At 40.4% G+C, this 26417-nt stretch overlaps 2 protein-coding genes across 3 annotated transcripts in view; one reads left to right on the top strand and one right to left on the bottom strand.

Annotated features, from left to right (window-relative positions):
• B3GNT5 (UDP-GlcNAc:betaGal beta-1,3-N-acetylglucosaminyltransferase 5) overlaps positions 1-11993 on the top strand; it is a 76068-nt gene extending 64075 nt beyond the window's left edge. Inside the window, exons 1-3 of one of the 2 annotated variants that reach the window (XR_011464592.1) lie at positions 4708-4924; positions 10081-10234; positions 11185-11993. The gene's annotated coding sequence lies outside the window, so the exon portion shown is untranslated. Of the gene's footprint in view, positions 1-4707; positions 4925-10080; positions 10235-11184 lie in introns of those variants that run through there. The other variant, XR_001351353.2, reaches the window with a different exon arrangement.
• Positions 1-26417, bottom strand: part of MCF2L2 (MCF.2 cell line derived transforming sequence-like 2) — a 265716-nt gene that overhangs the window by 155746 nt on the left and 83553 nt on the right. Inside the window, exons 4-10 of the mRNA XM_070372807.1 lie at positions 24259-24349; positions 21902-22021; positions 14369-14485; positions 12880-13029; positions 4491-4615; positions 3792-3906; positions 3073-3192 (exon numbers count right to left, since the gene is read on the bottom strand). Of these exons, the coding sequence (XP_070228908.1) occupies positions 3073-3192; positions 3792-3906; positions 4491-4615; positions 12880-13029; positions 14369-14485; positions 21902-22021; positions 24259-24349 (838 nt within the window). The remainder of the gene's footprint in view (positions 1-3072; positions 3193-3791; positions 3907-4490; positions 4616-12879; positions 13030-14368; positions 14486-21901; positions 22022-24258; positions 24350-26417) is intronic.

The raw sequence follows: 26417 nt of genomic DNA, 5'->3' as shown, positions 1-26417 counted from the left end.
TTAGAGTTGACTCAGAGGTAACCTGTGAGGATGATACCACTACATGGAATAAGGAACCTGGCAACAACCCAGAAATCAGTGTGTGGTTATGCTGCAAAAGAAGCTAAGAACGTGCTGAGAAAAGACAAACCTCAAGCAAATTTTAGTAGATTCTATCCAAACATCACCTCTTTCCTTTAACAATTTACAGGACAAAGAGATTAGCCAAGCCCGTATCACTTGAAGAAACAATCCACTTAGAAATCTGAGTAAAGGTATGTTTAAAAAGTCCTGATTATTAGATGGCTTTGTTTGGATCACTCAAAGGCAAATGGAAAGGTCTACTGCATCCTTTAGAAAACAAGTAAAAAACCAGGGTAAACAAGGCACAGAATGGGTAAAACCAATGTGGACTCTGTGGGTCATCTGCAGTGGGTGAGTCCAGCTGGTTCAGGAACATTGCCCAAGAAAGCTGTCCTGTGACCACAGGTTTGACCCCTACCCACAGTCAGCGATTTTTAAAGTATGTACCAAAGATCACAAGTCTAAGGAGGTGGGCAGAAGAGAGAATGTGAATGCAGTCATGCAGATCCACCCTCAGTACTTAAAACACAACCCAGAGCACTGTCCAATAGCTTTCTATCCCACCGAGAATAAAATCTAATCCTCACCACCAGTGCTCCCATCTGTTCTTTCCTAGCTCACCACAGTCCAGCCACACTACTGGGACTCTGAACCTCATTTCCACCTCAAGACCTTTGTCCTTGCAGCTTCTCTGCCTTGACTGCTATTCCCTAAATCTTTGCAATGGCTATCCAGATCTCAAAGGTCTGAGAGGCCTTTCCTAACTACTAAAGTAGTATCTCCCACTCACTTTCTCTTATGTCCTGTAATTTTCTCCATCTCATTTGTCACTATCTGATGTTGATTTATCTGATTACTGTCACTTGTCTGTCTCTCCCCAGTAGAACGCAACTTGTGTGAAAATAGGGTCTTGACTGATCAGTCCTGGGTGTTCCATTGGAAGGACTGATGTTGAAACTGAAACTCCAACACTTTGGCAACCTGATGCAAAGAGCTGACTCATTTGAAAAGACCCTGATGCTGGGAAAGATTGAGGGCAGGAGGAGAAGGGGATGACAGAGGATGAGATGGTTGAATGGCATCACCAACTCAATGAACATGGGTTTGGGTAGACTCCAGCAGTTGGTGATGGACAGGGAGGCCTGGCGTGCTATGGTTCATAGGGTCACGAAGAGTCAGACACAACTGAGCGACTGAACTGAAACTGAACTGAACTGTCTGGTTCACCACTTATAGCCACAGAATCTAAGACAAGGAATACCTGGTGATGAATGAATACCTTCCTATCAGGTCAGCAGCTACCTTTGTGTATGTATTTATATATAAAACAATATTTTTCAAACCAAAAATGAAGGTACTGGGATTGATGAGGCATATTTTCCCTAAAATATGAATGTACATAAATGAAAATGCATAATATCCACATTTAATAAGGAGTTCACTTGAAAAAAACTAAAATTACATAAAATTGAGACTCTGAGACTGAGTATCTCGGAGACTCTGAGACACAGATATCACATACACAAAATTCAGCTTTTTTTCACTGTTTAATAAACATTTCTCATAACTCATGCCTTCAGCACTAAAGCAGTTAGCTGTCAACGATCATGGATAACAGGGTGCTCACAAGGGAAAGGGGGGACTGCTGAGTGAGAGTCTGCGTGCACAGGTGGGCCTGCGTGCTCATGCACTGCAAAAGTACTTTCAGCTCAGAACTCACAACTGATAGCTCTTAAAGCCAGACTGGCCTTGGCTTACATTTGTTACCCTTTTTTTTAGGGAATTTCCTCACTGGCTCAGCGGTAAAGAATCTGCCCACCAACGTAGGAGACACAGGTTCAATCCCTGGGTCAGGAAGATCCCCTGGAGGAGGAAATGGCACCTACTCCAGTATTCTTGCCTGGAAAATTCCACGGACAGAGGAGCCTGGCGGGCTACAGTCCATGGGGTTACAAAGAGTCGGAAACGACTTAGCAACCAAACAACAACAAAAAATGTCTCTAACAATAATGTGAATGTCAAACGCTTAACTTTAATGTGCATGTCAAACACCTGGAGATCTTATTAAAATGCAGATGTTGATTCTGAGGCGGGGCCTGAGATTTCCCCATATTTCTAATAAGTTCTCACTGAGGTTATATCTATGCTGCTGGCCAGAGGATCACACTTTGAGAAGCAAACCTCTAGTACCATGAAATTACCATCTACCATAATCTAGAGGAAGGACGCCTCCAGATTAGCTCAGAATGGAAATGGCAACTATAGAAGACTTAGTTTCCAAGAGACAAAAAAGGGGCCCTAATTAAAGAAAAGCAGAGAGGAACTTCTCTGGTAAGAACTGACTGGTCTTTCTTAATTTGTAACAAGCCAAATCTGTAAAGATTGAAGATAGACCTACTCCTAAGTGTTGATCTGTGTACAGATCGTGGGAAACTGTTTAACTTGGTTATGAGAACTTTAGGCATATATTCCTTTACAAGTCTGATATTTACAACTCTTTGAGCATGAGAAATGAGAAAGCTTTACCAACTCTGTAGCAACAGAACTGATGTGGACCAATTTCCCCTTTTTCACCACCTTGCTTATTTATAAAACTAGTTTTGTTTCTGATTTCTCCTTTTAAAGTTTCCCCTCCTTACCACCAAGCCCACGTCCACATCCGGCCCAGTGGGTAACACACCCAATGTGACCTTACTTCCTGCTATTCCTCCCTAGCCTTGTCACTGAATAATGGGCAGGGCCACCTGGAACTCTCACCCCACCTAAGCCTCCACCCTAAACTGGGTGCTCTGGCAGCCTTAACAGAACTTGTACTGCCTGCATTATTCCTCATAGTTGTTAATGTGCATAATTCCCTGGGGACCTGAGGGTGGGCGTGGAGTCACTAAAAAGTATTTGGGCAATCCTGTGTCTTTTGGCAACCTTCTCACAATTAATGAGTGGCCATGATCTGTCACTATCCACAGGGACCTTCTTCCCAGTCCACAAAAATGGAACAAACAAACAAACCTGGCCTTCTCCTTCCAGTTTTTTGTGTTCCTTAAGAAGTTGTTCCACATGCATCACACTGTCTCCGATGTCAGAAAACTCTGCTTGCTCCGCCAACAAGTTATCCAGGGCTAGCTTAACCTACAAGACATATTAGAAAGCCCAGAAATAAGCCAATGGACATCTCATCTGCAGGTATAGGCTTGTCATACTCTAGACAACTTGAAAATCCAAAAACGATTCAGGATATGTGTATATCTATATAGACTTTTTTTTAAACAGCTTATCAGCTTTCAGATTACACTGGAGGTACTGAAATGCCTTAATAAATACCTCATAAATGTGATGAATGACTGAAGAATAAATTCAAAATGCAAATAATAATGTTAAAAGCATATCATCTAATCCCCAATTAAAGTAAATGAATTATGTAAAAAAAAAAAAAAACACCTCAGGGTGCTGAGACAATGTGTAGATGGAATATTGAAGCTACACTGAATCAAAAAGGAAGGTAAACCATCACTGAAATACCATGTGGGAAAATAGGATTCTGGTACATTGCTACCCCCACCTAAAAAGGTGAGAGAGGAATTAAAAATATATAGAAGGGACTGGATTAGGAGAAGATGCAGAGCCTGATACCCAGAGTTCAAGGGGGAAGAGAGAACCAGAAATCACTGAACTGTGCACTCCCCTAACAGAACCATAAAAGGAAGTTTTATTAAAGAAGAAAATAACACCTCACAAAAACTGTGTTCAAAGTGCTGTAGTTGTAGGTATTGATTAAGCTTCAGGTGATGCTCAGACCAGAACTGAATAAAGGCTTTTTGTGTTTCATCCAACTGAACTAATAACCTGTCAAGAAAGAACAAGAAAGGACATGTGATTAGTGTGCATTTCCACAGGCTCATGCAGATAACACCCATGTTTTGAGTCAGGGTTACTACTTGTGATGATCTCCTTACTTTGAAGTCTGTGTCACCTATGACTTTCTCATGGTTCAGCTGGTTCCCCATTTTTCAATCAGGATACCCTCAGTACTAGGCAGAAACCTCAGATGCAGCTGCCATGCTTTAAAATGTGCCCCAGGTAGCCTTACCTTTCTGCCTATTTCTTTCCACCTAAGAAGACAGGTGTGCAAACACAGCACCTAACCAAACAGTTTTTTGGCAATGAAGGCTCAGTAAATACTACCATATTCCTTGACATCCTGGGATGAAAGTAGATCATAGGAGGAGGGAATGGCTTTCTCATAAAAAGATCTCTGTAGATGGATGCCAGGAGGACACTATGGTTTTTCCTTTGTTGTCTCAAATATTCTTCTTCCTTGATCCCACCAAGACCCATAGGCAGCTGTTCCAATCTGTTCTTGGTTGTTTCACATCATCTGGTTCTATGTATTCTCTCCAGAAAAATCAGATACCACCCTTCTCACTCACCTTTCCATGGTAGCTACATTCTCAACTTCATGGAGACTGAGTTTGCTGGTGGGACTTTTGGTTGCCGGTTCTTGCATGCATGACAGCAATGTGGCCCCTTGCTTTCCAAGTAATTTCAGCTCATCCTAGAGAAAGGAAAATACAGTCTGTCTTAGAAGAAATTAAAAGCAAATTTTAGGTAGACTTCAGATGAGTGCAGTGGTGCATGTGTGCATGCTAAGTTGCCACAGTCTGACTCTTTGTGACTCTATGAACTATAGCCCACCAGGATCCTCTGTCCCTGGGATTCTCCAGGCAAAATAATGGAGTGGGGTGCCATTGCCTCCTCCAGGGGATCTTCCCAATCCAGGGATCGAACCTGAGTCGCTTATGTCTCCTGCATTGGCAGTTGGGTTCTTTACCATTAGCACCACCTGGGAAATCTGAGTACAATGGTAAGTATATTTTTATTATATTATTATATTTAGCAAATTAAGTGCTAAGTAGAAGTCAACCTATAGCTTTTTAAATAGATTAACTTCATCCTAATAGATAATACAAACACATGATACAAAATTCAAAATATACAAAACAGTACATATTGAAAAGGGGCTTACGAGGTGGTGCTAATGGTAGAGAACCTGCCTGCCAATGCAGGAGACATAAGATGCATGTTCGATCCCTGGGTCGGGAAGATCCCCTGGAGGAGGGCATGACAACCTACTCCAGTATTCATGCCTGGAGAATCCCATGGACAGAGGAGCCTGGTGGGCTACAGTCCATGGCGTCACAAGAGTCAGATGTGACTAAAGTGACTTAGCATGCACACATGCACATATTGAAAAACCAAGTGTTGTGTCCACAGCCCATCCACATTCCCACTCCAAAAGCAACAACTCTTAAATTTTGTGCATATCTCAGGTTACTATAAATTTAAAATAATTAGTTAATAAAATCTGTTTTTTAATCCAAAATAGTGGCCAGAAATAAGAAAATGGCAGATATCAAATGTTAAGTGATGGAAGATGCCATACAGGTTACCATGGTCTCATCAATAAACACCTGCCAGTCCTGCCCCTACCCCAAAGTGTGGCCTTGTTCAACTATCAAAGTACAGAGGAGATGAGCAGCAATTTCAGTTTGACATGGGAAGATTCATATTTCCAAGGCAATTCTATTCTCTCTTTTTACATGGGGACTTAGGGCATTGCAACTGGGGAAGATGTCAGGTTATCTCCTTCCAAATCCAGTGGCTCTAGTCCTCTACTTGCATAGTGCACGCGATCTCTCAATGCCGTGATCATTACATATAAGGTAGGCCAAAAAGGATGGAGTCTGGCCTAGAATTTTGCAGCTGTGAGTTTGGGGTTTCATTCCTGGATCACTCAAGATGCTGGTTTGGTATGCCCTAAAGGTAAGAACAGGCCCATAATTACCAAGCAATCTCCTTGATGCACACAAACACAAAATCTCTTCCTGCAGGCTAGCCACCACCAACCTCACTGATGCAGAGCACATTCATTCCCCGTGGAAGGGTTTTATACTCTCCACTCCAGTCACACAGAAATTCAGGCCCTCTCAACCTTATACCTTTGCTCCTTGTCCCCCATCTCACCTCGGGATTCATCCTTGGGAAGGCCTCCACTACCTACACCCAGCCTCAAACTTGTCCTAAGACCTGGGCTGATGACAGATTTGACTCCTCTGATCAAAATTCTCTGGACAGACCCTGTGGCTCTGTCCTCTCCAGGTAATGCCCCAAGTCTGCCACCTGGCTGGTATTCCTGCCTGGGAACTGGTCATAACCCTTCTTTTCCACTCTCAGGTATCAGCCCTCATTTCTTATCTCATCAGTGCTCATTAAATATTTATAGGTTGGATGAATTAAAAATAGTCTAAAGAAATTAGGTTGCAGATGGATTAAAAACAAGATATGATGAGGGGAGAAAAAAGCAGTCATTAGTAAATGCTCTTAGCTTTTCCCTTCTCCTTCTCGCTATACAAAAGCTTCAATAGGGTTACCCAAATCTGCCATAAACATGGAGGGAAAGACTGAGGAACCATGGTTCTTGGACAGCATAAAGGTAAGTTGCCCAACCCCAAAATGCAGTTTGTCCTTGTTCACAGTGGTGACAACTCAAAATATTTAATACCTATATGGAGCAGACCACTGACAAATCAGCACAGAAGTCACATACAACCTGATGATTGATGATTGTTGCCCTAGTCATTTATTTCATTAGGATTTTCTAACTGTTATTTGTTTACATTTATTAGCTGTTTCCTGAAAAAAAGAGAGAGAGAGACTTTTCATGTTTCAAACTTTAAAATTTTGAAATGAAAACAGACTTACAAAGAACTCCCATATACTTTTTCATCCCTATTCACCAACTGTTCATGTTTTGTCACATTTGCTTTCTCTCTCCTTCCCTCTATTCCTTCTTTTCTCCCTGCCCCATAAATTGTTTCTGAACCATCTAAAGTCATTCACCGATATCGTGCACCTTTTGCCCTAAGAGCATGACTCTTAAATACCCACAATAGTAAAAAAATATAAATGTTTAACACTGATACAATATCTAATATGCAAATTTCATATTCAGATTTCTCCTGTTGTCCCAGTAACATCCCTTATAAAATTCCTTTTTCTATAATCCAGGGTCCAATCTAGACTTGAACACTGTATTTAATTGTCATATCTCTTTAGTCTTTAATTAGGACCAGTTCTTTGGCCTTTTATTCTTTTAATCACTCACATTTTAAAAGAGTATAGGCCACTAGATAAGTTTTCTATTATTTTGGGGGTTATTATTACATACTCAAATTTTTTAATATTTTTGGTATGTTAGTCAGTTGTAGTCATTATTGTTTTTGATGGTTAAAGTGTCCAACTTTGGCCATTGTGAGCCCCTCTTTGAGCTGGTTCTCCCTTGTTGATTGAGCCTTGATTAATCTTTGGGACCTTTCTAGGTTTTTGGCAAAACAAAATATTCCAGGTCCTTCTTGTATTTTCCTTTCTTGTCTTTTATATTTTCCTATTTCTCCAAGGAGTCTTGCTTTCTCTTGATAGAAAGTGATATTTATAAATCAAGATCTGAGTGCTAGCTAGCATATGCATTGTTACTAGGGTGTCTTTGCTTCCAGGTCCTTTTGAGTGAACAAAGCCAGGAAACATGTTTTCAAAAACCATCAGATTATATAGGTATTTTAAATTCCAAATAAAATTAATATTATTATTGGGATTTCCTACAAAGAAAATAGAGTCAAATTTACAATGCCAGCACAGTTTTCCCTTGTTATCCACAGGGGATTGGTTCCAGGACCCACCTCAGATACCAAAATCTGCAGATGCTCAAGTCCCTTATATAAAATGATATAGTATTTGCATATAACATACAGACATCTTCCTGCATATTTTAAGTCATCTCTAGATTACTTACCTAATACAATGTAAATGCTATGTAAGTCATTTCCAGGTACAAGGCAATTGCCATTTTTTGCTTTTAGAAATTTTCTGGAATTTTTTAAAGTATTTTCAAACCACAGTAGTTTGAATCCTTGGATTAAGAATCATGAATACAGCAGTCAGACTGCATAGCGATCCTAGTAGGTATAGCATTGCAATTATAATTTTCATTTCTCTACTGACTAATGATATTGCAGATGTCTTCACGTGCTTTGTACTCAGTCGCTCAGTTGTGTCTGACTTATTGTGATTCCATGGACTGTGGTCCACCAGGCTCCTTAGTCTGCAGGATTTCCCAGGCAAGAATACTGGAGTGGGTTGCCACTTCCTTCTCCAGGGCATCTTCCCTATCCAGGGATTGAATCTGTGTCTCCTGCATCTCCTGCACCAGCGGGCAGATTCTTAACCACTGAGCCACCTGGGAATTAATGTCATTTATATTCCTTCTTTGGATATGTGTGTGTGTGTTAAATAACTTTAGTTGTGTTTGACTCTTTGCAACCCATGTCTATTCAAATCCTTTGCCCATTTTTATTTTTTAATTTTTACTTATTTTTTGTTTGGCATTGCTGTGGCTTGTGGGATCTTAGTTCCCAGATCAGGGATTGAAGGCAGGCCCTCAGCAGTGACAGCAAGGAGTCCTAACTACCTTTGCTTGTTTTAAAATTGAGTTGGAAAAGGCAATGGCACCCCACTCCAGTACTCTTGCCTGGAAAATCCCATGGAGGAGGAGCCTGGTAGGCTGCAGTCCATGGGGTTGCTAAGAGTTGGACACGACTGAGCGACTTCACTTTCACTTTCACACATTGGAGAAGGAAATGGCAACCCACTTCAGTATTCTTGCCTGGAGAATCCCAGGGATGGCAGAGCCTGGTGCACTGCTGTCTGTGGGGTCACACAGAGTCGGACACGACTGAAGCGACTTAGCAGCAGCAGCATTTGTCGTTTTATGGTTAAGTTGACCAGAATTGGTGTCATATCTACAAAACCATTGCTTAATCTAAAGTCATGAAGATTTACATCTGTATTTTCCTCCAAGTGTTTTATAGTTTTAGACTTTACATTTAGTTCTTTGATCAATTTTAAGAGAATCTTTATATATGGTGTGAGGCAAGCCTCAATTTCCCTTGCTTCGTGTAGATGGGAACTTGGTTCCCAGTTGTCCTACAGCCCAAGGATCTTTAGTTTTGTCCCCATGGAAAGAAAATATCCTTGGTCTTTTTTTTTTTTTTTTTTTTTACTGCTGGCATTCAGGCTGGAGGAGGAGCTCAGGGACTTGCTTCTGGGAACATCTATATATGTTTTGGGGAGTTTCAGTGAGTTTTCTCTTGTGCAGATAGGATCCTAGTGGCAGCAGGTGAGTGTGGCCATACTGCTTGTACACTGAGAGATGGCCTGTATTCTGTCAAGGCTGCCTTTCCTCAGAAAATGAGAGCTCTCCTTGGAGAAGGATCCAATTATCAGAGGAGTTTGGGGTCCCTGTGTGTACATGCTCTAAAGGTATGCTCCAACTGTTCATCCATGTGCAAGAAGTACCTACAGGGACGGGATAAGTGTGCTGAGTTATGTGTGCTTGTCTTGATTTATGAGGACCTTAGTCTCCCCCAAAAGAAGACCAATGCTGAACGTGTGTACAGGACTCTCTCTTCCTTTCTCTTCCTCAGATGGTATAGCACAGTGAAGTGAAGTGAAAGTTGCTCAGTCGTGTCCGACTCTTTGTAACTCCATGGCTATACAGTCCACGAAATTCTCCAGGCCAGAATACTGGAGTGGGTAGCCTTTCCCTTCTCCAGGGGAGCTTCCCATCACAGGGATCGAACCCAGGTCTCCTGCATTGCAGAATTCTTTACCAGCTGAGCCACAAGGGAAGCCCATGGTATAGCGAAATCACAGAGAAAATAAAGTTTCAAGTCTTAATATGAAGCCCAAGTGCCCACAATCTTATTGGACAGAAAATAGCACATATTGCTATTGGGAGCCTTTTTGATCATAAATATGAATTAAAAGCCAACGTGTGGCTCTGCCTTAAGGAAAGAATTTATGTTTCTTCTAGAGAAGAGCTCCTTTAAAGTGGTAAGTTTGCTTGAAAGTTTGATTTGTTTCTTCTGCTATGTATGTTCTGAGACTTTTTTTCTTTGTAACCAGATTGGTTTGATATACAAGTGTGGTCAAGACAGAAGAGATTCTTTTGGTTGATAATTCTGAAGAATGTGGTAACAACTACACACAGAATCAGTGCACAGGCTGTAAAAGTTCTCAAGTTCAACAACTCTCCTACTTTCATTGGCTGATTGTAGAGGTAACTATGTACTTATGTGAATCTAAAATAAGGGCTCTCAAAGATCCCCTGGGGAGAGGAAATCAAGAAACCAAGTCTCTTAATGCTGTGTTGTTCAGTCAAAAACTCTCCAGGATAGGAGGAAGCCATAAATCACACACTGTAACTCGTATAGATATTTAAATAGACTTAAAAGTTCACTGTTCTGAGAATCAGTCTTACACTATTTTTTCATTTGGAAAAAGATGCTTTCTAAATGGAAAAAATATTCAATTAGTCATAGAAACTTTGGTTTAAAAAGTAGATAAAATACTCTAATCAAAATAAAATAAAATTATATATAAGTGATCATAAAACTGAGTTATTAGTAAAAGTTTAAACAGTGTTCCTTTTTTTTTGTAATATAAACCCTTTCTCTCTAAATCATTTTTGGATCAGAAAGAGGAAAAATCTAAATCTAGTTTAATGATTTTGGAATTTTTGCTTCTAATTTATAAGATATGAAGCAAAGAAATCAAAGTTGTACCAGGTCAACAATTAGTAATCACAGAAGAAACACTATGTATTGTCTTGAAAAGAATATTAATATTACTTGGTCAAATAAAGACAGAATAATTTAAATTTAACCCAAATTCACTTAATACTCTTTTTTCTTCCAGTTCTACTGAGATATAATTGACATATAGCACTGTGTAAGTTTCAGGGTGTACAGCATAATAATTTGACTTGGACACATCCTGTTTTAATTCCAAGAACTGCTGGCTACTGTGAACTAAAAAAAAATGACATTACTCCATCTCGGAGGCTGGTTCTTTCCCTCCCTTTACCTCCGTGGAATTCTACCTGTGTAGAGATGACAGAATACTTACTTATCTACCTTCCCTATGAACCCTCACTGCACCTACAGCTGGTTTCAGCCCTCAGATATGTGTCCTCATCTAAAATCCAATTTCTGTTTATCTTTTCCCCAGAGGCCTCCCTGATTGGCCACCTGGTCATCTTGATGCTTCTGCTCTGCAACCTCTCCCAACTCTTCTTGGAACGACATACAGAACATACTTGCTCATGAGCCTAGGCTGGAGCCCTGTTCACAATGCCTTCCTACAGGCTCTGATGTTTCGCATCACACCCATATATTAACTGATGCTCTGCAGTCTCCTATGGTCTGTGACCTGTGTGCATGGATCACCAGCCCTTTTGTAGCAGACTTCAGAGAGGTGCCTTAGACCCAGCCTTCCACACCCCATGCCATCTTCCAAGAACCGTGGGAGGTGAACTTGGCTAATATGTTTGGAATGAAATAGGTCAAGCTTCTAAAAGACATTTCCAGGGAATTTGCAGGTTTCTACAGTTTCAAACCAGACCTTTTGATTACTCAGAGTAATTCTGAGAATATATTTTGAACTCTTTTTGGTAACCAAGACCTTAAAGACAGAATTAAACAGTTTTCCCTGACACACAGAAGAATTATTTGCCTCGACTACCTGACTCTGACTTCCCTAACTAAACTATGTGTTCTTTGAGTTTACATTTTGTTTGTTTCCTTGGAATGTGATGGTAGGTCATAAATATATGCTGAATAAATAAAAACTCAACCACCTAGCAAAGCAAAATGTTTGCATATTCTGGGTCACAGATAAGAGAGTTCAGCTCTTCTTATGCTCAACACAGCAAGGATACATGTAATGCTATGATGTATCAACCTTCTATCCTTGATTTGCTGCCTTGGTGAGTTCTGGAGTGCTTGTGTGCTTAGTCTCTCAGTGGTGTCTGACTCTTTGCAATCCCATGGACTGTAGCTGGCCAGGCTCCTCTGTCCATGGAATTTTTCAGGCAAGAATACTGGAGTGGGTTGCCATCTCCTCCTCCAGGGAATCTTCCCAACCCAGGGATTGAACCTCCATCTCCTGTGCTGTCTGTATTGCAGGCAGATTCTTTACTCACTGAGCCACTGGGGAAGCCCTCTCTTGCCAAATAATAGCTTTGGTCTGTTTGTGCTTCTGGTGGCAGAAAGGGGCTGGCACCCATCCAGTAAGACCTGAGAAGATTTCTCTTTACTGCATGGCCTAAAAGAATCTGCCAAGCTGCCTTCTCAGCAGGTTCTGACATGCTTTTATGAATCCTTTAATAGGTGCCTCTCCTTAAATCCAATTCAGAGCACTTTCATAGTCCTATTTCTCAAATTGGTTCCCCACTGAAAAAAGACACATCCCTGAGAGAAGTGAAGCAATAAGTCAGTTTATTATTCTGCCCCAAAACTTCACAACAACCTCAGGAAAACTTATGCTTCAAGAGCCAACTCCCATCCCTCCCTCCTTCCCTGCAATTTCAGTCCATTATATCCTGTTCTGTCCTGAGCAGATCATAGGAGTGTGCACCTTGAATGGATGCTCACACACCTTGTCTCACCAGCACCACACCGGAATGGGTTCCCTTTGGAGGGACTGCTTTTCACAGGTCTTACCTTCAATCCTTTTACATGTACTACCAGTCATTCAAAGATTTTTCTCTTCATATATTGCCTATCTAGAAGATTAAAGATGGTTAGTGGCTGCCAAGTCACTGGAGAAGAGGGCGTAACTTTTAATTTTGCTCCCAGAACTCTCCAAGAGGCTGACCATCTGCCAGCACAGAGGCTGGCCTCTGAGAGATCACTGACCACTCACCTGCAACTTGTTCCACTGCCTCATGTGGGACATGAGAAGGTCTTCAGTGGAAGGGATGCTTCTGGGCAGCTCTGTTGTAGCCAGGCAGGCCCCAAAAGTCTGAAGCATCTGGGCAGTGGTCTTCAATGCTAGAGCAAAGTTTTCAATGGCCTGGAAGGTCAGACAATTATAATAATGTGAATGTTTTCACCAATATACTGCCTTAACAGGACAGAGGTATTTCCTGAGTATACACAGTAGGCCATGCATTGAACTTTGTGCTCTACATTTGTCTAGCACCTCAGTAATCTAGAGTGGCAGGCATTTTATCTCCATTTTATAGAAGAGAGAACTAAAGTTCTAACAGGTCAAATCAACTGGCCAAGATCATATTACTAGGGCAGTAAGGAAGGAAAGAAGGCAGGATCCAGTCAATCTGTTTTTTGTCTTTTTACTTTTCAGGAGTTTTTGGTTTTTTTTTTTTTTTTTTTTTTGATCAAAAGGAATGGCAAATTTGAAAGGATCTTGGGCACAGATGAGTAACTTACAAATGTAACAGTAAGAACTAAAACAATCAGGTGTAAGGCCTGGAAATGTCATCCTAGAAATAGGGAAAAGCCAGAGGTTTCCTGTGGTGAGTCCTATTAACAAAATAACTTGATTCCGTGCATCTGATTAGTGAATAATCACTAAGTGGAAAAGGTGCAAAGGAACTGACCCTCATAGGGTGACTCAAAGAAGTTTGATCTTAGTCTTGGCTCTGCCACAACTTGACCCTATGACCTTAGATAAATTACCTCTTCACTCTGAAGATCTGTTCCTTTATCTGTGAAATAATTCTTTATTGTGAGGACCTGTCTAGGGCATTATATGATGTTTTGCAGCATCCTTGGCCTCTACCCAGGATATGCCAGTTAACATCCTTCTCCCCAAGTTATGATTATAAAAAATGTCTGCCTAAAAACATTGACAAATGTCCTCTGCAGGCAGCATCGCCTTCAGCTGAGAACCCATTGTGTTAGTCCCATTTTAACAGAGGAGCAAACAAACTTAGAGAGGTTTAGTACCTCACCTGAGCTCAGACAATACGCAGCGGTGTCTACATTTAGATGCTGCTTCTTCTGACTTGGCAGGTTTGAATCCGTCTGTACACTAGAATTATCTGGGGAGCTTGTAGCCCACTAATGCCTGACAGTCATCCCAGATCAAGTATATTAAATTCCTTGAGGTATAGCAGAGTATTGGTATTTTGCAAACTCCCTGGGTACACTCTAAATCAAGTCCCCTGAGACCACTATATCAGAAAATGAGGCAAGATCAAAGTAATCAGCAGGAGAGGCCCTAGCTTTTATCCTTCCACCCTTTCTCTCCCTCAGCCTGTCACTTAGAAAACCCAACCTTCTCGATGTTAGGTAGTCATGGGCGATGACTGTCCAACAGTTGATCTTTAAGTCCCTGTCTCTAAAACACCAGGAGGGACACTGAGAAGGGCATGTAAGTTGGTACTCACGGTTCGATGATTTATCCACTGACTGTGGCGATATTCCAAAGTTCCCCCTAAGTCTGCTGTCAATTGGCTTTTGTCAATGTAGTCATGAAGGTCAGAAACGGAGTTTAACACGACAATCTATAACAGAAAAAAAACTTAATACAGTCCTCAGAGATAATTAAGTAGCTCATCAAGATTCTACTAAATAGTACTTCAACTTGGCCTGATTAGGCATTTATATCCAGTAGAGAAACATCTGAAAATCTCTTTCCATTTCCCCACTTTGAGGGAGGAATAGGAGTGTTGAACAGCCTACAACAAAATGATGAGCTCAGTTCTAAGCTACCTATAAGTCAGGTCTTGTTTAGCTAAATTTTTGTTAAAAGTTTCCAGGTTAAGATACACCCTTCAGCCACCAAAAGCAAATGTTGTACTGAGACCTAAAAATCTGCAATGAATATTCCAATAAAGGGTGGACTGGTAAATATGAAGATAAAATTATAACAACAGGACCCATTGAAGAGTATAGATTGAGAAGATTCACTACACTGATACCCCTTCTATGAAGAATGGTGATATGCCCCCAACTAATCTTGTGTGGAGGAAGTTTGGAGGTGATAGGGAGTGGGTTTTCATAAATTAGTGAGCCTCCTGCTGAATGAATGCCCAGACATCTACAGAAGGATGACACACTCCAAACTGTCCCTTTTTCCTCCTCTGCAGTGTTTCTGCAAAGGGCATGGTCCCAGCTCTGTCCCAAGGACCATATCACACCCCCTACTGACTCCCATCTCTGAAACACCCTACTGTAGCCTTTAACTAATGACTTATATTTCTTCAGTCATTGATTGTCTTGACCTGTGAGTATAATAAACTTCTTCCTTCAAAGCCTTGCCCTCTTTTCCTCTGGTGGCAGTACTAACTTTACCATGTCATATCCAACATATACATTCTTAGAACAGATTCTTGGTCAGAGGACATGAGAATATATGCTTTTTTCCCTAATATTATATAGTATTAGTCAAGTGATAAATCTACTTTAGAATGAAACAACATGGATGTTGTTTTATGCTAAGTGAAAAAAGTCAGACTGTTTTATGCTAAGTGAAAGCCCAAATGTTTCATGCTAAGTGAAAGAAGTCAGACTCAAAAGGCACCCTCAGGGAAAGGCAAAATTCTAGGGATGGAGAACAGATCAGTGGCTGCTGGGGTTAGAGCTGAGTACAAAGGGACAACATCAGGAGATTTTGGAGGGTGATGAAACCAGTGTGTTTCTTTACTGTGGTTTTGGTTAAATAACACCATGCGTTTGTCAAAACTCATACAACTGATGCTGGGAAAGATGGAGGGCAAGAGGAGAAGGGGGTGACAGAGGCTAAGATAATTGGATGGCATCACTGACTCAATGGACATGAGTTTGAGCAAACTCTGGGAGTTGGTGATGGACAGGGAAGCCTGGCATGCTGCAGTCCATGGGGTCACAAAGAGTCAGACACAACTGAACAACAACATTCAACTCAACATCAAAAAGAGTAAATTTTACTGCATGCAAATAAAAAAAAAATGGAGAAACAGTTTCACTATGAAACTTTTTTTCTCTTTGAATCTTTAATGGGTTAAGAAGGAAAAACATTTTAAATTCTACAAAAGAGGGGAAGTAGAATAATTTCACTCATCAAACTCAGAGAACACACTGAGTATGTAAACTTGGCCTTAAAATAGTTATTCTGTGTTTTCTTAGATTCTGAATTTGTCTATTTGGCATCCTTTCTTCACAGGGTCAATTATATTAACTAAATTAACTTATTTTCTGTATTCTTGATGTTCTGGCATTTATGGTCTCACTGACTGGGGAGAGGCTAATTAATTTTTAGAGATTAAAAAAAAGGACTGGAGGGAGCACATCTATCATATGAAAACCAATTCCAAGCCAGTGTCCCCCAACTACTTTCTTAAATAACTCTTATACAGCAAGTCAACCTTTCTGCTGCCCTAAATCATCCTAGGGGACTTCCCTGCTGGTCCAGTGGTAAAGAATTCACCTGCTAACGCAGGGGACATGGGTTCAATCCCTGATCCAGGAAGATTCCACATGCTGCAGAGCAACTAAACCTGTGCACCTCAACCACCGAGCTCATGCTCTACAGCTCTTGAGCTACAACTACTAAGCCGTGCGCTACAACTACTGACGTTCATGCACCCTAGAGCCTGTGCTGTGCAACAAGAGAAGCCAACACAATAGGAAGCCTGCACATCACAACTAGAGAGCAGCCCTTGCTCACCACAACTAGAGAAAGCCCATGTGTAACAATGACGACCCAGTGCAGACAATTGTGATAATAATAAAATGAAATGAAAAAGTAAAAAAAATATCATCCCAGGGCCAAGTAACACGCAACTAGAGATTCACTTGCCCCAAAGCCTGCTGGAACTATTTCAACCAGTCAATCCTAAACTGGTTACCCTGCCCTGCCTTGCCTTTCCCATGGAAACCCCAGTAAAGGCTCTGGTCTACACTTTCCCTTCCCCTCTGCTCTGCACCCTGGTCAAAACTTGGTGCTTCTCTGTGGCCCTGAAAGGCATCTGATGACTCTCCAACCACCTTTGGGACCTTTGAGTTTAAGAAACTTCTTCCTTCAAAGCCTCCTTCTCATTTCTTCCTGTGGCTGGTACTGACATACCATTTCCAACATGTACATTCTTAGAACAGCTGTTTTACATGAAGAATGTCATATTTTTTAAATTTCAGTATACGTTTATGTTCTTATCTATAGTTTCTTAAACCGTTGTTTAAGTTGCTTTCAAAGAGAACTATGATATTTAATTTTGAAAGGACAATTTCCTGTACTCTGTTGCAAAGTTCACTTTAAGAAACAAATTTGCATGTCCATAGCCTCTTTAGGGATTTTTGCAAGACTGCCTGGGCCACTTCACATAATTTTGTGAGGCAGCCATGAATACAGCTGTTCCAAGATAGACAAGTGCCAGCAACAGGCACTTAGAAACCACTTGCCATATCAAAGCACCCCTCTCCTCAAGTAAAGGTACAGCAAGGCTCAGTGACTTAATTGTAATTACAACTCTGGTCCACTTGATTTTTTTGAGTCATGCAAAATGAACTCCTTTTTCCTTCAACCTGTGAAAATATAACTATTACCTAACTAGAAATAAGCAGGGAGATGCCACAGTAAGATGGGCCAGAGAGCTGTAAGGTAAAGTACTAATATTGCAACCATATTTTAAAAACAAAGTAAAGAAGACAAACCAATAACAAAGCAGCTTAAACTGTCATTTAAAAGGCAAAATAGGTCTAGCAATTTCACTCTTGGATATTTATTTGAAGAAAACCAAAACACTAATCAGAAAAGATATATGTACCCCTATATTCACTGTGGCATTATTTACAATAGCCAAAATATGTATGCAACTGAAATATCTATCAATAGATGAATAGATAAAGAATATGTAGCATATTCATACAATAGAATATTACTCAGCCATAGAAAGAATAAAATCTTGCCACTTGTGACAACACAGATGGACCTAGGAGGTATTATGCTAAGTAAAACAGGAATGGAATATATTGTATGATTTCACTTACATGTGGAATCTAAACAAATGTGCAAACATTAACAACACAGAAACAGTCATAGAAACAGAGAACAAACAGGTGGTTGCCAGAGGGGAGGCAGGTGGGAGAAGAAAGAAATAGGTGAGGGAGGTTAAGCGATACAAACTTCCAGTTGCAAAATAAATGAGTTATGGATATGAAATGTACAGTGTGGGGAATACAATCAAATACTATGTAATATCTTTGTATGGTGACCTAACTAGACTTATCATCATGATGATCAGTTTGAAATGCATAGAAATATCAAATCACTCTGTTATATAACAGGAACTAGCAGTGTTGTAGATCAATTACACTTCAAAAACAAATAAGCAAATCCATAGAAAAAGACAAAATTGTGGTTACCAGAAACAGGGGTGAGGGGAGGGGGAATTAGTTGAAGGTGGTCAAAAGGTGCAAATTTCCTGTTATAAGGTAAAACAAATACTGCTGCTGCTGCTGCTGCTGCTAAGTCGCTTCAGTCGTGTCCGACTCTGTGCGACCCCATAGACAGCAGCCCATCAGTCTCCCCCGTCCCTGGGATTCTCTGGGCAAGAACACTGGAGTGGGTTGCCATTTCCTTCTCCAATGCATGAAAGTGAAAAGTGAAAGTGAAGTCGCTCAGTCGTGTCCGACTCCTAGCAACCCCATGGACAGCAGCCTACCAGGCTCCTCCATCCATGGGATTTTCTAGGCAAGAGTACTAAGAGTGGGGTGCTATTGCCTTCTCCGAAACAAGTACTAGTAATGTAATATATAACATGATGAAGATAATTAATACTGCTATTTGTTATATATGAAAATTGTTAAGAGAGTAAATACTGAGTTCGTATCATGAGAAAAAAATCTATTAAAAAAATTTTTAATCTATATGAGATGATGGATGTTCACTAAACTTATTGTGAAAAATCACTTCATGGTGTATGTAAATCAAATCATTATGCTGTACACTTTAAACTTTTGCAGTGCTGTATGTCAGCTGTATCGCAATAAAACTGGAAGAAACAAACAAATGAAAAGGCAAAATATATGCTGAAGTTTGAATACATCGAGCTTGGTAGCTAGGACTCTGAATTCTGTAGTGCAACAGAGTGTGAGAAGAGCTCAGTCTCCTATGGAAGGTGCAATGCTACTCTATGAGGTAAACATTTCGCATTGAAATACATTCCTACTATATGAGTCCATATTTTGGTGACTAAGAGCTTTTTTAAAAGTTCATTTTAGTGTAAAATTAAAAGTATATTGATGTGGAGAAGACTCCTGAAAGTCCCTTGGACAACAAGGAGATCAAACCAGTCAATCTTAAGGGAAATCAACCCTGAATAGTCATTGGAAGGACTGTGCTGAAACTGAAGCTCCAATATTTTGGTCATCTGATACAAATAACTGACTCATTGGAGAAGTCCCTGATTCTGGGAAAGATTGAGGGCAGAAGGAGAAGAGGGCATCAGAGGATGAGATGGCTGGATGATATCACAAATGCGATGGACATGAACTTGGGCAAACTTCAGAAGATGGTGAGGGACAGGGAGACTTGGTGTACTGCAGTTCATGGGGTCGCAAAGAGTTGGACACGACTGGGTGACTGAACAGCATATTGGTAGGGAGTCAGTATACACCATCACAAATAGAAGCAGTTAAAGACAGTATCGAGACAAAGCAGACATTCATTCTCTCCTTAGTGTCAATGTACCACATGAAAAGCAAGGCATAAGCCACAAACGTGTCTGTCAATATATTATCACTTGCAGAGGTGTGTTTTATACACACCAGGGCAAGATGCATGATGTTTGTCAAATGTTCAGTTCAAAGTCCAAACCTTTTGAGTTACAAGAAGCAATTGTCTAGTTGTCATCTCTGAAGGGGAAGAAAGCTTATGAGGCTCATGGCAAGTTTATTAACTTCTTGTAAGGACTCATCCCTTCTCTAATATTAATTGTCACTCAATTCAGGAAAGCAGAATAAAAAAATCCATGGCTCACATTTCCCTTAAACACTCAAATATTTTAAAATAAGTATTTACAATAGAATGGAAAATTCATTTTGATTCTGGTTAATATCAAAGTATAGGGAGACAGTATTTTAAGAAGTTTGGTTATTAATACAAAATGGACCTATTAACAGAGGGAAAATAAGAATGGAAAAGAGAAAAATTCCTTGTTTGAGGTGATCACTAAGTTTTCACTAAGAAGAGCTACATATTTTCTCAGAGCAATTTAAATTAAAGTCGGGGTGTTTTGGGGTTTATTTTAAACAGACAATATATATAGGTGGTAACAAATTCAAATAGGAAAGACTCTACAGTAATAGAAAAATAGTCTTCTTCTCACCCCTTCCCATAGACCTCCAGCTCTACATCCCAACCACTTACCTCAAAAGTTCCCTTAGGCCTCCTTCAGGTGTCCACTATCTCCACCACTAACAGAAGCCACTGTTTTAATTTTCTATCATCATAGCTTAGTTTTACTTCTTGAAATTTATGGAAAAAGAACCACAGGGTATACAATATCTAGCTTCTTTCTTTTAAGAGAATATTTCTGAGATAAAACCACATTATTACATGCTTAGTACTTCATTCCTGTTGCATAATGTTTTTCTTTTATATTAATTTGCCACAATTTCTTTATCTATTCATCTATTATTGGGCATATGTTTTCATTTCTCTTGGGTGGATCATGGGGCAGGTGTATGTTTAACTTTACAGGAAACTGCCAACTGTTTCTACCATGGTTGTACCACACCTTACCACTTTTGATGGCTGTAAAGTATTTCATTGCTTGGGTAGACCATAATTTATTTAACCAGCCCCTTGTTGTTGTGCGTTACGTTTTTTCCAACCATTTACCATCACAATTTGGTAATGAGTATCATTATATATACAGTTTTATGTACCTGTGTGATGTATCTGCAGAATAACTCACAGGTAGGTCAGAGAGTGTATACATTTTAATTTTTGATAAATACTGTCAATTAGTCTTTCATATTAGTCACTACCAACTTCAATCCAATCAACAAAGTCTGAAATGACGGTTTGCCCCATATCTCTACCAAAATTAGAGGTAAAATTTTTAATCTTGTCATTTTAATTAGTTTTCCTTTTTTGCATGGGCTTCCCTGATAGCTCAGTTGGTAAAGAATCTGTCTGCAATGCAGGAGACCCCGGTTCAATTCCTGGGTTGGGAAGATCCCCTGGAGAAGGGATAGGCTATCCACCCCAGTATTCTTATGCTTCCCTTGTGGCTCAGCTGGTAAAGAATCCAGCTGCAATGTGGGAGACCTGGGTTTGATCTCTGGGTTGGGAAGATCCCCTGGAGAAGGGGAAGGCTATCCACTCCAGTATTCTGGCCTTGAGAATTCCATGGACTGTATAGTCCATGGGATTACAAAGAGTCGGACATGACTGAGTGACTTTGACTTTCACTTGTATGCATATCACAAGGTTGGTTTTAATTTTTACTCACAGTTACCTATATTTTTCACCCCCATATTTTAGATCCTTATTTTCCTTTATTTATACTATTACAATTTCTCTTCCTTTTTCAATCTCTTTGTACAGTCTTGGATACCATCTTTTACATAATACCTCTGGATTTATATAATTCCAGTACTCCTTTACCCAAGTCACTACCCAACTCAAAAACCTTCACTGGATCCCCATTGCTTACTGAATTAAATCTAGACCTTCTGTCCTTACACTTAAGACATATTCCATGTGCCTTACCTTTTCTTCCAAAAGATTATCCTATACGTAATTCCAACAAGAATGGGGCTTCCCCAGGGACCTCACATAAAGTGTGTACTTCCTGCTTCCATGTCCTTACACATGCGCTTCCCTCTGCCTAGAATGCCCTCCTCTTTCTCTACCTTCCTTAGAAATAAGCTCATGTTCTATCTTCTCCCCATGCCCTAAATAAATGCAGACAAGACAAAAAGGTCATGCTTACCGGCACTTTCATTTTAAATTCATCTCTATAGTACTTAATGCCAATGTCAGTGAATGTTCTCTGGATAAAGCGAGATGGACGAAGAATGAGTATGAGCTGCAAGTTTCCTGGAAATGCTACCTGGAAGGATCATAAAAAGTGTCAGTGCAAATGTCACATCAATCAGTCTCCTCTTGCCCAAGATTATAGATGACAAAGTTAAAGTGGACACCCTGGATGCCTAAGAATTAGAATATATTTCACAGCTGAAAGAGATCTTACTGCTCATATAATCCAAACCTCTCCTTAAAAACCAAATTAACCAAACAACAATTTTTTTCTGATTAAAAAAATAATTTACACTCTTTATAGAAAAATTCAGAAATTTATAATAAAGTATACATTAGAATAAGAAAGCCACCCATGATTTCATAGCCACTCTTAATATGTCAATCTAATTTTTTTGTTGTCTAGTTACTACATTATATCTGACTCTTTGTGACCCCATGAACTGTAGCACACCAAGTTTCCCTGTCCTTTACTTCTAGGTCATTTTCTTGGCTTAAATATCTTTATCATAAACTCAAACTGTAGAAATATTTTGCAATATGCTTTTTAACTTAGTATCATACCATGAGCTTTTATTCCTGATATTAAAAATCCCTTGGAATGTTTTTATGGGTGTGCAATTTATTTAAACAACCCCTTATTGTTAATGATTCAGACTCCATACTTTTACTATCATAAATAACAGTAAAATGAAATCTTTACACATTTTGGAACATTCTTCTAGCTTCCTAGAAGAATTACTGAGTCAAAGATTTAGTATTTTAAGGGTTCTTAAAGCATCTTATTTGGAGAAGGCAATGGCACCCCACACCAGTACTCTTGCCTGGAAAATCCCATGGATGGAGGAGCCTGGTAGGCTGCAGTCCATGGGGTCACTAAGAGTTGGACACGACTGAGCAACTTCACTTTCACTTTTCACTTTCATGCATTGGAGAAGGAAATGGCAACCCACTCCAGTATTCTTGCCTGGAGAATCCCAGGGATGGGGGAGCCTGGTGGGCTGCCATCTGTGGGGTCGCACAGAGTCGGACACGACTGAAGCGACTTAGCAGCAGCAGCAGCAAGGCATCTTATTGCTAAGTTGCTCTCAAGAAGCATTGCCCTCATCTTGAGGTAAGGGCCTGAGTAATGAGAAAACAGGTTCATTTAACAACTCAGTGGCAAAACTGGGAATCCAAGTTTCCCATTGCTCATGGTTTTCCATTCTTTCAGGAGTTCTCAAGAACAACCTCCTGAAGTATTTATTGAACAATAACCTGGTTTTTACCCTGGAATATTCTGACTCATTAGGACTGGGATAAAGTCCAGATATCTGTATCTTTAACAAGCACATGAAGAGATTCTGACTGGTAGTCATATTTTTGATCCCAGCACTACGGTATCTTTTACACATAAAGGTGATCAGTGTAATTCTTGGACAAATTAGACTCAAGTATTAGATGATTCGAGTATTATCTATGAACCCTGGGAAACCAGAACTCTCTAGAGGCCAGACCTTTTGAAGAGTCATGGGCACTGTCAACTGTCTGTGGCTGAGTTCACGTGGCTGAGTCCTTGGTCTGAGGTCCCTACAGGGAAAGGATGCATACACTTGCCGGAAGGGAATAAATAGGGGTAAAAATCAGACTAATAAGATGGAAAAGGAAAACAATCCAAGGTTGTGCAATTTAATGCTAAAAGCAAGCTCATGTCACATACTGTCTGATTTTGCTAGTGTCTTTTGAATTTGTGAAAAAATAATTTGAATACTAAAATGAAGACTGTCATAAAATTAACTGATCCCCAAAGCAAACCTTAAAATGAGGGTTTGGGTCTCAAGAGTTTACTAAAGAGGTGACCCCAGTAAACACAGGAGTATGGGGCGATGGTGAGACAGGATGGCTAGAGAGCCAGTGTATCAATGAGGGGAACTGCTATGGGTAAGAAGGGCTGGGTCTTCTGAAATTCTGTGTGGAATATACCTCAGAACTGCCCCACTGAGGGGTGCAAATGCTGGGGTGTTTGTCCACTAATGCCCATAGCGCAGTAGTTACAAGTCACTCCTGGAGCATTAGCTTCCCAGCTCTCTCTACCTGCTCCTCTCCAGTGACCAGAAAGGTCAATCAGGTAGAGAGACTCATGCTCAGGAATGGTCTGCAAGTGACCTTCGGGCAGCATAGAGGATATGAACGTGACACAACAGCCTCTGCTACAAAGACTTTCCCAAACTTGGCATAAAATAACTGCTACTTCCTGGTGACTTTGATGTAAAATAGTTGAATAGATAGTTTAAATTATCTTTATAATAAAATATAAAAATAAATATTTACAGCTATTCGTGTCAAGGATGCTTTTATGGAGCTCCACTTGTCCCTTCGTCTGTCGATAACAATGACGAACCCGATGCTGGCAGCCTCCATGCTGCAAAAAAGGGTGGTCAGTATCAGAGACAGTGAAACACGTGGATTCTGTTGGGCTCCCTCAGCAGAGTGATTCCACTGCCTGCGTGTCACTCCAGGCTTGCTGTGCAGAGCATGAGGGGATGACCAGGTCTGACTTCCCCAAGAAAGGAACCGGCTTCCTCTCATCTCACCTGGCAGCCTTCACAAAGCAGAAATATTTCATGTCTCAAATCCTCTCAAGGGCTCTATTTCTGGCTGGCAAATGTATGAAACCCTCAACAAGCAGAAGGATCCATGTAAGTTGAGCACCACATGTCCCAATGTAGACAGAGGACCTTGAGGTCGAGCTCTGCTATCTTTCCACTCCTAAGACTGATGCTCATGGAGCTATCAACATGCTTCCTTAGAAGTCAGTCCCACAGATGTTCGGAAATAACACACGTCAATGGAAAAAACAGCTCCTTTCCAGCACCTGGTCATAAATGGCCACAAAACCATAAGTACAAGGAGATATCAACTTCATTAAGAACAAAAAAAGCTGTTTGGTCCCCTCTGAAGTCACGACAAAATTCTCACAAAATTTTTAAAGACTAAAGTCCTAAAAGGGAAAACATTTTTCTTCTCTCTCTTTGGGAGGAAACTGGGAGGAAAGAGCAGGAGCTTTGGAACCTGGTTCAAATCCTAGTGCTGCCACTTGACTAGCACTGAGACTTGGGGCAATCACCTAACCTCTCTAACCCTATTCCCTTGTCTGTAAGATGAGAAAGTGAAAGTGAAAGTCACTCAGTCGTGTCCAGCTCTGCAACCCCATGAACTATACAGTGCATGGAATTCTCCAGGCCAGAATACTAGAGTGGGCAGCCTTTCCCTTCTCCAGGGGATCTTCGCAACCCAGGGATCAAACTCAGGTCTCCTGTATTGCAGGCAGATTTTTTACCAGCTGAGCCACCAGGGAAGCCTGAACACTACCAATCATGAAGTAGTTACGAGCATAAATTTTGAAACCAGAATGCTGAAATTTGAAACATGAATTTATATATTTGTGTGTATGTATGTGTGTGTATATGTAAAATTTTCAACTCAGAAAGTGAGAATCTTTGGAGAGACACTTTAAGATCATACAAATAGCCAAAAAATCACCAGGGATATAGATTTGACTTTGAAGAATTCAGCATCTGTTCTTTTCAAATGTACATAGGACATTCATCAAATAGTCCATTATCCATTATCCCAGGCCACAAAGAAAAATTCAACAAATTTTAAAGAATTTCAGTCATACAGGTTGTACTTCTGATCACTATGGAATTACATTGGAACTCTATTATTTTGTTTTATTTTCAACTCCCTCCCTCTTCCTTCCTTCCTTCCTTTCTTTTTTTTTCTTTCTTTCTTTCCAATCTCCTTCCTTTTCTTTTCTTTGGATTTAATTGCCAGTGTATTTTAACTTCTTAAGGTAGAAAATTATATCACTGATTTTAAACATTTCTTCTCGATTATTATAAGTACTGAAAGCTACGTGTGTGCGCTCAGTAGCTCAGTCATGTCTGACTCCTTGTGACTCCCTGGGCTATGGCCAGCCAGGCTCCTCTGTTCATGGGATTTTCCAGCTAAGAATACTGGAGTGGGTTGCCATTTCCTTCCGCGGGGAATCTTCCTGACCCAGGGATTTAACCCATATCTCCTGCATTGGTAGGCGAATTCTTTACCACGGAGACACCAGGTAGCCATTTAAAGCTATAACTCCCACTTAAACACTGCTTTGTGAGAGTTGGACCATAAAGAAAGCTGAGCACAGAAGAATTGATGCTTTTGAACTGTGGTGTTGGAGAAGACTCTTGAAAGTCCCTTGGACTGCAAGGAGATGAAACCAGTCAATCCTAAAGGAAAGCAGTCTTGAATATTTATTGGAAGAACTGATGTTGAAGCTGAAGCTCCAATACTTTGGCCACCTGATGAGAAGAACTGACTCATTGGGAAAGATCCTGATGCTGAAAGATCCGGAAAGACTGAAGGATGGAGGAAAATGGGACGACAGAGGATGAGATGGTTGGATGGCATCACTGACTCAATGGACATGAGTTTGAGTA

The sequence above is a fragment of the Bos mutus genome, chromosome 1 (genome assembly GCF_027580195.1).
Source record: "Bos mutus isolate GX-2022 chromosome 1, NWIPB_WYAK_1.1, whole genome shotgun sequence".
Classification (NCBI taxonomy): Eukaryota; Metazoa; Chordata; class Mammalia; order Artiodactyla; family Bovidae; genus Bos; species Bos mutus.
This window is presented reverse-complemented; position numbering and strand designations above follow the sequence as displayed.